Consider the following 13,056-nt stretch of genomic DNA (forward strand, 5'->3'; position numbering starts at 1 on the left):
ATTTATACTGTATGACATGATTTGGAGGGTTTATTTATTCGATTTTATCTATTGTTAGAGAAATAATTTAATTTAAAATCGTCTAACAAATATTGACGAGATAATAGTAGTACCAAGTATCGTAAATAAAATTTTTTTAAATCAATTTTTTGAGATTATCTCCAAAAATATGACCTTTAGACCACATATTGATTCATAAGTTGTATATAAACATGCCCATTGCGGTCATTTTAAGCTAAAAATGAAGCCTTTACGACCTTCAGGGGCCAAAATATGCCCTGTAGCACTAGGACTAGCGACACAAATTGGGTACCTAGATGATTTTGGTTTAGAACGACCTAATGAAGGACCCTGTGTGGTCAGAAATTGTGTACATCGAAGTGCACACTCAACTCCTCTCTGCTACTCTAGTATAGGGTGTGAAATTGATCTGAATCGGTGTATTTTTGGACGCTGATTTCGAATCACCCCCTATGACGTAGGGTAAAAATGCTTCCACGGAGAGTTATGGGTTACTGGGCCGCACTCAGCCTGTCATTCCGCCAAATCTTTATTCGGTTAATGAACATAATAGCCTGGGGTCCTCAGGTAAGTTATGGGCAAAAAACCGTTTTGGTCACGTGACAGGCTAGTAAAACATGGATTCGATTGTTTAGGGCTCGGGTTAGGGTTAGGGTTGTGGTAAGTGTTATGGTTAGCTTCGGGGTTATGGTTAGGGTTACGGTTGGGATTAGGGTTTTTTACGGTTGCAAAATTGTAAAAACCAAAGTCACGTGAAATTTTTGAGCGAGCGAATTAGTAAGAGCCACATAGCATAGATCCCAGTCTCAAAAATTTAGAATAAGGCTTTTGACTTGGACTAACTTCCTTTTCAGAAAAAGATAAAACAGATGTTTTTCTCAGAAAAGGAAATAAGAGATGAAAAGGAAATAAGTCACATTCTTCTCGGAAAAGGAATTATATATCAAGTATATTTCTCAGCGATTGTACACCAGAAGAAATAGAGAAAATCATTAGCGAACTCAAGAATAGAAAAGCTAGTGACATCCCTATTCACGTCATCAAACGAACGTCTAAGATTATAAGCCCACTCCTGTCAGTATTATTTAATGAACACATGAGAAATGGAACTTTTCCAGACCGACTGAAAATTGGTAAAATTAGCCCTATATACAAAAAAGACGGTACAGAATATCTCGAAAACTATAGGCCAGTATCTACCCTAGCTGTGTTCGGAAAGTTATTTGAGAAAGTAATCTACTCCCGTTTGTACAGTTTTCTTGTGTCGCAGAACGTTTTGTTTGAGAACCAGTTTGGTTTTAGGAAGAGTCACTCAACTAACCACGCCCTTAATTACTCAGTTGACTATGTAAACTCCCATATAAAGGAAAAGCAACATGTATTAGGTATCTTTATCGACTTATCAAAGGCATTTGACACTATCAGTCACGATAAACTTCTCTTAAAACTTGACAAATATGGTATAAGAGGTAACGCAAACGAGCTTATTGGAAGTTACCTATCTAACAGACAGCAGTACGTTTCAGTTTTAGGTGAGGAATCTGATAAACTCCCTGTTATTTGTGGAGTACCACAAGGTAGTGTTTTAGGACCGCTACTGTTTATAATTTACATAAACGATATCTATAACTCATCAGACCTAGGAAAATTTATACTTTTCGCTGATGACACCAATATATTTGTAGTCGACAAATCTGTCCAGAATCTCTACCAAAAAGCTAATACTATAATGAATTCTGTTTACAATTATATGAAATGCAATCTTCTCCACATTAACATCAAGAAATGCTGTTACATTCACTTTACACCAGGAAAGAAGGATGTAACTAGTAGTAGTAGTAATAGTAATGATCTTATTTTAACATTGAATAACACAGTCATTAAACGTGTTGATGAAACTAAATTCCTCGGCGTTATTATAGATAAAAACCTTAACTGGAAACCTCATACTGCATATCTTAGTTCTAAATTAAAGTGTGAAGTCGGTAAACTCTGCCGTATGAGAAGATTTATACCTAAAGAGCTGTATAATGACCTCTACCACACCCTCTTCGAATCTCATCTAGGATATGGGATCTCAGTGTGGGGAGGCATATCAAACAATAGGCTTGAACCAATATTTAAAATTCAAAAAAAGTGCACTCGTATTCTATTTGGTGATCAAGAGGCATACAGTAATAAGTTCAAAACATGTGCTAGAACCCGCCCAATTGGATCCCAAAAACTTGGAGCTGACTTCTATAAACGAGAATCAAGTAAACCCCTTCTCAGCAGAAACAAAATACTCTGCGTGCATAATTTGTATAAGTACCACTGTCTACTTGAAATGTTTAAAATAATCAAACTTCACACTCCAATATCGATGTACAATTTATTTTAAAAGTCACCCCGACGTGATAACTACTTTATTAACCCCGCTGCAACCAATTTGTTTGTATATAAAACCTCGAATATGTGGAATAAATTCCTTAAACCTTCTAGTAAGATTGACTTCTCGTCCCCAATTGCACTTGTTAAAGGTCGCATTAAAACTATGCTACTCAATGCTCAAAAAGCTGGAAACACTGATGAATGGTCAGAACTCAACTTTGATGGAAATGACATGTGCCTATAATAAGAACACACAAACTAGTCCATATAGATTTCATACTACACACACAAAATAACACACACAATACACACCACAGTCAAACATAGAAACTATATATTCATGCATATAACACAGAACACTGATCAGCTCATCCGCTTTACACTAGTGTCTGGACTTGTCTGGAGTGTACGTCTGGAACGTGGGACGGACTCACAAATATATTGTGTAAACGTAGCGCGCGAAACTTAAATACTGTATAACTCTATCATTTCATTACCCGGCGTGATTTACCGCGCCAGAATAATGAAATGATGCCGCGCTATATCCGTGAACCTACAGTCGTCACTTATATCTTATATTTTATATTTTGTATCTCTTACTACGTAACGCGAAATTAAGTTGTATCACACTCCCGGTTTTGGACCCCAATGTTAACCTTGCAGCAACTGTGTCAGCCCAATATACTCTAGAAGTATGATCACACTTATTTTAATGAACAAAAGACCCATAATTAATATAATCAGATACTCGTCAACAGCAGCAGTTTCCGTCCGTGTGATGTGTTGTCCTTCTCCTTTCTGTGTCCCCGTCGTTTTGTTTTGTGAAATGTATTGTAGTAGTGTTTTAATATTTAAATCGAACGCAACTCAATAGTTAATAATAACAAACACAAATACAAATACTATTTTAAATAATTGATTAATATCGATTTATACGAACCAAACATTAATTATTCTTTAATAACCTTTTATATACAATATATGTGTTAAACGATCCAGGGCATATCTAAAATTCGATAATGAACTTCATATATTATTAGTGCCGCGTGCTGATAAATATTCTGGGAATCAATCCACCCAATCGTGGCGATAACATATTTTTGTGCTTGGCCGGTTTTAGGTTTGAGTTTGTGCTCCAAAAGTGGTAAATCGGGTGCTAGTAAAGCTCTTGCAGGCAACTGGCTCCTTTTGCCAACTGCTTTTGGTTTAAGCGCTGACTCACATTTGGAACTGGCACTGGTATAATTGTAATATCCTACGAAGTCAGCATGCTATATTATTTTGCAAAACTCGTTTAATATCTTGACAATATTTAAAGTTTATGGTTTTAGGTTTAGGCGCGGCGCACCGCTTATATGTTATAGCTCATTTCAGCGAACTGTTGCTACACACTGTATAACATGTGGGTCAAGCGCGGTGCCGCGCCTAAGCAGCAAAAGAGTTATTTATTTTAAAATTTATTTTTGTATCTCAAAAAAGTTTATGGTTGGTGGATGGTGTGTGACTGTAACGGGTCCGCATGACTGTAAAAGTCAGTACGTTTAACGCCTCGAGGAAGATCGCAGGATTCCTAGTCTACGCTACTCTTTTCATCATGGCTACGACACTCAATTTTGGGACATGGAATGTTTGCGGTCTATCGACCACATACAGGCAACACTTCGTTGCAGAGGACATCGACAGATATAACTTAGACATTTTAGCACTTCAGGAGACCAAGACACGTGAATACTTGGAAACAACACTCCCTGGACATCATCGATTGTTTTTGTTTGATCAGAGACACGATAGACACGGTGGACTTGGGTTTATTGTTAACAAGCGTTTTTTGGAATGTATAGTATCTCATCATCAGATCAGTGACAGAGTTGTTTATATGGACTTTAAATTAAGTGCTAAAAGGGTGGATCAACCACCTTGTCATATCAGAATTGTTAATTGTTACAGCCCTACGAATCCCAAGTCAGTTCAGAATCCCCGATTAGCAACTCAATTTTACGATGAGCTACTCGAGGCTATCAGTGTACCTGCTAGATTTGAAGTATGGATGTTAGGCGACTTTAATGCCAAACTTGGCAAAAGAAGCCCTGTTGATGTAGAAAATGGTTTACATGTGAATATTGGTAGACATGGTGTTGGGAGGAGGAATGAAAACGGTGAAAGGTTGCTACACTTTCTCACTGCTAATGGCCTGTTTGCTGCCAACACTTCATTCTCCCATAGCAGCAGACAGATTACCACACGGACTGGTTGGATTCGGGATCGAGCAACCAGGAAAAGTAAACCTTATTTCCAACAGATTGACTTCATACTCTGCAAGTCCAGAAGCAAGGCACTGCTAACTGATGCCAGGTCATATGCAGGTACAAAGCACCGCAGTGACCACAAACTTGTTGTTGCCAAGGCAGATTTTTCGCAGCGCTTCATTTTGTACAGGGAGATCAGAGCATTTCAGAAGACTTATAACACAACAACCTTGATTGGAAGCAAACAGGCTCAACAACAATATCAGCAAGAACTTCGTCAGAAACTTTAGCAAACTGTATCAGATCCTGACTTTACCTCCAACAACACGAAACAGCAATTTGATATACTTTTTGGTGAATTTAAAGAAGCTGCTGTTTCCACTGTGGGTTTTCGCGAGCCACAGCGAAAGAGGAATCATTCCTCTGACAGTCAAGTTGTTAGCATGTCTGAAGAAAGGAAACAACTTTTACAACAACTGAACAACAACGAATACAGAGACAGGACAGCTCTCAGAGCTAAAATCAACAGGCTCTCAAACGACATTACTAAACGGTTGAAAACATTGAGAGTTGAGTTAGCAAACAGCCTAGCTAACTCTATAGCCACCATAGACGAAGGACGGAGAATGTTTGAAGCTGCTCGTCAACTATCAGGCAAACAGAAAACGGGTGCAGGCTCTGTGTCTGTTTTCAACAATGACAACCAACTGGTAGATAATGAACGAGACAAGGCTGAAATCATTCGCCAGTACTTCGAAGAACACTACACTGGACCTGACAGTGAACCACCACTAGAACCGTTCACAGGTAACCCTAGGCCCCTTCAAAACCCCATTACAGCGTTTGAAGTTGAGCTTGCGGCCAAGAAACTCAAGAACGGTAAAGCTGTTGGACCAGATGGGATCCCAAACGAATTTCTCAAACACTCTCCTGAAATCTTTTTTTCCACATTTGCACAACTTACTAATCGATCCTTTGAGCTCCATGAACATGTACCTTCTTTCACAGAGGGATACCTTACTCCGCTCCAAAAACCTGGAAAGCCACTAGGCCCCCCTAAGAATTTGCGCCCACTTTGCCTACTAAACGGTACTAGAAAGATATTGTCCATGATAGTCTTGAAGCGCATCCAAAGGCAAGTATCTCAATACACTGGTCCTTGGCAGAATGCCTATAAACCTGGCCATAGTTGTGCAAATATCGTTTGGACCCAGCGAATACTAGTGTCAGTTGTCAAAGAAAAACGCTGGTCTCTTCATAAGATGGGCATTGACATGTCCTCTGCTTTTGATACCATAAAGAGGTCGGTATTACTTGACATTTTAGCTGATGCTGGTTGTAGTGAGGACGACATTCGACTGGTAAGGTATTTGCTCGCAAATACTAAACTGAAGATCAAAGTGAACTCAACAATATCGGGAGAGTTAATTGTCACGATTGGAGCTTTTCAAGGCGACAGTTTGTCTGGAAACTTGTTCACTCTATATCTGGCAGCAGCACTTTACCACCTGCGTGCTGTTATGTCCTATCTAAGACCTAACCCTCCCATAGCTGAGAATCTGCTACCCCTCGAGTGGGAGTATGCAGATGATGCTGATTTTACTGATGAGGATAAAAGCAACTTGGAGTCTTTGTTGCCAATATGTAAAGAGATATTGGAAGAGTGGAATCTTTTTGTCAATGAGTCAAAAACCGAGTTCACCCACTTCTATCTGGCCGGCAAGAACGAGGTTGATGACAAAGGAGAGCCACTCAGAGGTAGAGAACCTTGGAGGTCATCTATCTCTCTAGGCTCTAAGTTGTGTAGCATCGAAGATGTCAAGAGACGATGTATACTTGCTAACATTGCTTTTCAGAACTACAAAAAAGTCTGGGAACAAGGTAGACGTATACCCTTGAAGATTCGACTCAAGATATATGAAGCACAAGTTGTTTCAATACTGATGTATAATTGCAACAGTTGGGCAACATCTAAACAACTCCTTCAAAAACTTGATGTCTGCCACAGGAATCATCTCCGTACGATCATCGGCATGACCTACCCTAATGTCATACGAAATGTGACTCTATACAAACGCTGCGAAGTTGTTCCACTAAGTGAGCGTGTTGCTCGTGCACGGTGGAGAATGCTCGGTCACATCCTCCGCAGTGATAATAACTCACCTGCCCAGCTTGCCTTACATTTTGCTGTAGAGAGTCAGAGTTTGATGAGAGGTAGAGTCGGACGACACCAGTCAAACTTGTTAAAAACTATTTTGAACGATTTAAGTGACAGAAACTTTAGACTTGTAAATACAAACGATTTATACCATTTAAGACTTTTTGCAACAGATAGAAAAGCATGGAGAGAGTTAAGCATGATTTAGTTTATTCTGTGTTATTTTTCTCTTGGTGACTTATCAGGTCATCAAGATGTTCTTTATGTTCTATTTTTGATTTGAATAAAGTTATATAATAATAATAATCTCAAAAAATGATGTAAAGTTTTTAATATGACGTAGAATTAAAGCTATTTCGGTACAGCCCAAGTGCTAAGCATGCTCGTTAGAAAAACTATGAACAATGAACATAACATGCTAGCTTTCTTTATTTTTGTAAGTCGCGTCGGCTGACATCTTGAGTTGTACTGGATGTAACAAGTTTATTATCGGATGTCTACTTATATTTATTATGATATCATTATTCATTGTAATGGCAATAAAATTTAAATTTTGTTTTACTTAAAAAATTTTGTTTTACTTAAAGTCCATTCAGTATACAAAATTAACTCAATTATTTGGCATAAAATGGTTATTTCTAATCATATGGATCGAAGGCAGAACGTTATATTTTTTTTGACTAATTGAAATTTGACTTATTATTGATAAATCAACGTGTTTACTTTTGATCTTACAAAAAAAGCGGAGAAAAAACAAAAAACGCAAAAGGAGCAACACAGGAGGAGTAAACTGCAAAGAAACTGCCTCAAACTGCCACAAACTGCTACAAACTGCTATTATACTTACTGCTACAAACTGCCACTAACTGCCACCAACTGCCACCAACTGCTTATACTAACTGCTGCAATCGCGCCCACGCATTCGCGCGCCGTTTGTAGCAGTTTGTAGCAGTTGCGCGCGTGTCTTTACTGCGCAACGCACCCCGCGCGCAACTGCTACAGACTGCTACAAACTACTACTAACTGCCATTAACTGCCACTAACTGCCACTAACTGCCACGACGTGTTACAATAGAAAAGTATTTTGATTAAAAAGCAGAGCGCGCTACTTCGAAAAATTTTACTTGGGGACCCCAGGCTCTTATATTAATTTACTGGGCCGCGCTCAGCCTGTCATTCCGCCTAATCTCTATTCGTTTAACAACATTAAAGCCTGGGGTCCTCAGGTAAATATTAATATATAATGAATTATACATGTGTATTATATATTCATATGCTGTACGTTTATGAGATACCGCGCTACTTGATTCACGATGTCAATCCTTCGCATCTCGCCGATCTGCATACCACATACGTGGTTGCGAGAACAGAGAAGCATTATTTGATGCGCTAGAAGCATTATTTGATGCGCGCGCGACCCAGTAGTGCATCGCGCTACAACCGCGCTACGTATTCATTATCCTTGCAGTTTAACCCTTAACGGCCGGTGATACTCGTAAAATATCTGTTCCATATATTGTTAGGACCGTCGACGAGTCCAACTCGGCGCGCGTCCTGGTAGGTTGTAAACCTACAATTCAACCCGGGTACCAGACGTTGCTGTCACGTGACTCCCAGCTGCGTTTTGATTGGACGTCAGATGAATTTAAGTTCCTTTACTGGGCCGCGCTCAGCCTGTCATTCCGCCAAATCTTTATATGTTAATGAACATAATAGCCTGGGGTCCTCAGGTAAAAGTTCCTCTATAACTAATCTCTACTATAATTCAGAAAATTCTTTCTGTATGTCTGTATGTACGACCGCACACGTGCAAATCAGACGAGAAATAGGAAGTGGCGTAGTTACCATGGTAACGAGGATTGTTACACGCACGTGCACGTGCAATGATTGTTTTAACGTCAATTTGATCGGTTTTGTTGATATAACGTTGTGTTTATAGTGCGAGCAACATTTTAATCGGCTGTATTTTCGGTTTGTTTAGGATATTTTTTGACGCGATTTAACATTATTACTAACAAAAAATACTATTAGCTTCCTCCCTGTGACCACGGGTTTTCTAGTCTCTACTATAATCCAAAGAATTATTTCTGCTGTCTGTATGCTGTATGTACGACCGCCCACGTGCAAATTAGATGAAAAATAGGAATTTGCATAGTAACCGTAGTAACTGGGGTTGTTACACGCACGTGCACGTGCAAAGATTTGTGATTGACATTTTGATCGGTTTTGTCGATATTACGTTGTGTTTAGTGCGAGCAACATTTTAATCGGCTGTATCTTCGGTTGTGTAGGATATTTTTTGACGCGATTGAAACTTATTACTAACAAAAAATACTATTAGCTTCCTCCCTGTGAGCTGTATACAGGGCTGTGAAAAATTTGAGGTATTTTAAATTCTAAAACTTTGATGCACATAACCCTGTGTTTTAATAGATGTAAAAGATAAATATATCACTTAGAAATAATCCCAGGAAATAGCACAAGTGTCCTTACAGCAGATCAAATTAAATATGATTGTCTGTCTGGAATGTTATGAGATATTATTGTGCATTAGAAGAAGTCGGTGAATCCGTTGTGCTGCTGTCCGGTAATTTCATTCCTACTGTCGAGGGGCGGCCCGAGATCTCTGATCAACATTCCCTCCCGAAGGTAGGTGTCGAGTGTGTCCCGACCTGTTTGGAGTATCTCAGGTGTCCATTTTTGAGGAGGGTGCTGATATCCACTCGGCCACGTTGAGGATCCGTGGGATGGGCTGAGAGCGTGTGTCCCCGGAAGCAGTTCGTTCGTTGACCAGTCTCGCACTTGCTTCGTGGGCTCTCATTTTCTTCGGAACTATCTTCCTAGAGCAGCCTACGAACGTGGGTTTATCTTGTGCGGGGCACATGTTGCATGTCAATTGATATTTGATATACATACTACATAGTGCGTGGTTCGGCTTGGCATACCAGCAGCGCAGAAGAGTCAGTCGTATTTGTCACACGATTCGTTGGGTGGAGGGTTGATCATGGATTTGATGGGTCAGCCCGACGTCACTACCAGTCTTGCGTCAATTCCACTTCTATTCACTATTGAGCGCCGTTCTAATTAGTCTAGTGTGGGCTTCACTTATGTACGGCACCTTCAGGATGTATTTGGGGTTGGTCCTGGATTGAGTGGTGATTCAATAACTTCAATAATTGAGAAAGAGAGACACAATGGGAGCGGTCCACTTTACCCATGATTATGGGTTTTGGTCAAATTTAAGAAATGCTTTCAAAAATGCTTTCAAATGTGCGTGTTAACCGTCGCAGCTATTCAGAAGTTATTCAGCTTTGTGCTCCTGTCTAATTCCTTCCGAGTCGGTCAACACCCCATCAATTTTGACTAAGTGTCTGGAAACTTTAGAATCGAAAGTTGCTACTTTTGCATTCTCGATGGGACTAAATCAAATAAGTCAGAATTTGTAGGTTCACGAGGTATGTAATGTGTAATGCCTCATGAGGTTTATCAATAAATTATTCATAGATTCATATCGATCGTGTACACTATAATCTGATCAGTCCTAGCAGCACAACAGTGGAGTGCTATTCATATAGTACAGCTCGCCTGTATAATTATAAAGGGTAAACACGGAATGCAAATGTCAAGTTTGTGATTAATGAAGTAACTACACTGCTACTTATATGATAAATGCTACTAATAAAGATGGACATGTATAACAATGCTTACGGAATATGAATGGTCCACAAAATAGTAATCATACACAATACAGGAACTGGAAGAAGCTTGAAAGCTTCTTGAAAAATATAAATGATGCGATAGTTTGTTAGTAAGAAATGCTATCAAAAATACGTGTTAACCGCGTCGCAGCTATTCAGGAGTTATTCAGTTTCATTTTAATAAAGCGATGGTAGAAATGACATATTTTAACGAAGTACGCAAAACACTCTTGAGAAATACGTATTCGTATGCCGTACGTATTCAACATCCTTGCAGTTCAACCCGGGTACCGGACGTTGCTGTCACGTGACCTCCCAGCTGCGTTTTGATTGGACGTCAGATGAATTTAAGTTCCTCTACTAATCTCTACTATAATTCAAAGAATTATTTTTGTAGGATGTACGACCGCCCACGTGCAAATTAGACGAGAAATAGGAATTTGCATAGTAACCATGGTAACGAGGGTTATTACACGCACGTGCACGTGCAATGATTGTTTTAACGCCATTTTGATCGGTTTTGTTGATATTACGCTGTGTTGAGTACGAACAATATTTTAATTGGCTGTATCTCCGGTTTTGTAGGATATTTTTTGACGCGATTTGAACTTACTTACAAAAAATCCCTGTGACCACGGGTTTTCTAGTCTCTACTATAATTCAGAGAATTATTTCTGATGTAGAATGTCTGTACGACCGCCCACGTGCAAATTAGACGAGAAATAGGAATTTAGGTAACAACCAAAACATTCCATAGCAACGGTGTTTTAATGCACACATGCACGTGCAAAGATTGTTTAAACGTCATTTTGACGGTTTTGTGGTAATTACGTTGTGTTTAAAGTGTTTTATATTTAAATCGGCTGTATCTCCGGTTGGGATGGATATTTTTTGATGCGATTAAAACTTTCTTTCAAAGAATACTACTAGCTTCGTCCCTGTTACCACGGGCTTTCTAGTCTCTACTATAATTCAAAGAATTATTTCTGTATGATGTCTGTACGACCGCCCACGTGCAAATTAGGTGAAAAATAACCATGGTGACGGTATTCAAAAGCGCACGTGCAAAGATTTGCGAGCGACATTTTGATCGGTTTTGTGGTAATCACGTTGTGTTCAGTGCGAGCTACATTTTAATCGACTGTATCTTCGGTTGTGACGGATATTTGTTGATGCTATAAAAACTGACTACCAAAGAATACTGTTAGCTTCCTCACTGTGATCACGGGCTTCCTATATATTATAATTCAAAGAATTATTTCTGCTGTATGAGGTATTGTATATATACGTTAGAATAGCAATAACTTAAGCAGCAATAATAATTAATAAAATGTGCAGGTACGTGAGAGTGTACTCCACACCACACCACACCACACCACACCACACCACACCACACCACACCACACCACACCACACCACACCACACCACACCACACCACACCACACCACACCACACCACACCACACCACACCACACCACACCACACCACACCACACCACACCACACCACACCACACCACACCACACCACACCACACCACACCACACCACACCACACCACACCACACCACACCACACCACACCACACCACACCACACCACACCACACCACACCACACCACACCACACCACACCACACCACACCACACCACACCACACCACACCACACCACACCACACCACACCACACCACAGTTGGTGTGATGTGGTGTTTTTATCCATCTAATAGTACATAAATAATATATACAGGGTGTTTAAAAAATCTTGCAAGGATGTTCTTTTTTGGATAACTTTTAATCCCTTTTATTAATATTTGTCTGAACTTCATTCTGTAAAACTTTATTGGTAGTTCTAAGGTTTAATGGTGACTTCTCAAGTTTTTACGTTACCATGACCACCATAGCAACCGCAATCAGTCCTCTAGCAACCGAGGTAAATTTAGGTAATTTTTTCTCTTATCGACCAAATGGTAGACCAATATTATCTACAAATGATATTGTATTATACTAATGATCATACAGCTTTTCTGAAGAGGCATATTCAACTCTGTTCTAAAGTCCACCCTAAAGTCTACCATAAAATCTAACCTTAAATCTACCATAAAATCTACCATAAAATCTACCCTAAAGTCTAACCTCAGTGGTTCGGCTTCTTAGCTGAACTGCCCATAATTTGAAATGTAACGTGCTATAAGTAATTCGAATTTTGAATTATACAAAGAATAACAGATTCTACTTGAAATTTATTGAAGCGAAAAAGCAATATTACATCTTGAAATGAAAAACTATTATTATTAAACGATTGCAATAAAAAGCTCAGTGAACAACAAAAAGCAGAAAAAAATTATAACTATGGAACATATAACAAATGTTCAAGTTCGGGGCGCTTAAGTTCGGGGTCGGGGACCGGGGTCGAAGTTGAACATCAGAGTTACGAAAGTTTGGCATCTGTTGTTCAGTATCCTGGTATTATTGTCATCTCTGTAACCTAACCTTTCTACACGTGTATCGATTCTGAATTGGCAGTGCAACTCTAACAATGGTTTGCAGAAACATCTGTATGGAGAG

General features: G+C 39.4%; 2 protein-coding genes across 2 annotated transcripts in view; both read left to right on the forward strand.

Annotated features, from left to right (window-relative positions):
- LOC134824674 (Bardet-Biedl syndrome 7 protein homolog) overlaps positions 1 to 13,056 on the forward strand; it is a 638,888-nt gene that overhangs the window by 150,751 nt on the left and 475,081 nt on the right. The window lies entirely within an intron of this gene.
- LOC134824800 (craniofacial development protein 2-like) lies at positions 3,911 to 4,927 on the forward strand. Its single transcript, XM_063836776.1, has one exon. It carries the CDS (start codon positions 3,911 to 3,913, stop codon positions 4,925 to 4,927), a length of 1,017 nt encoding a protein of 338 aa, XP_063692846.1.

This window comes from Bolinopsis microptera, chromosome 13 (assembly GCF_026151205.1).
Source record: "Bolinopsis microptera isolate Bmic1 chromosome 13, MBARI_Bmic_1.0, whole genome shotgun sequence".
Taxonomy (NCBI): Eukaryota; Metazoa; Ctenophora; class Tentaculata; order Lobata; family Bolinopsidae; genus Bolinopsis; species Bolinopsis microptera.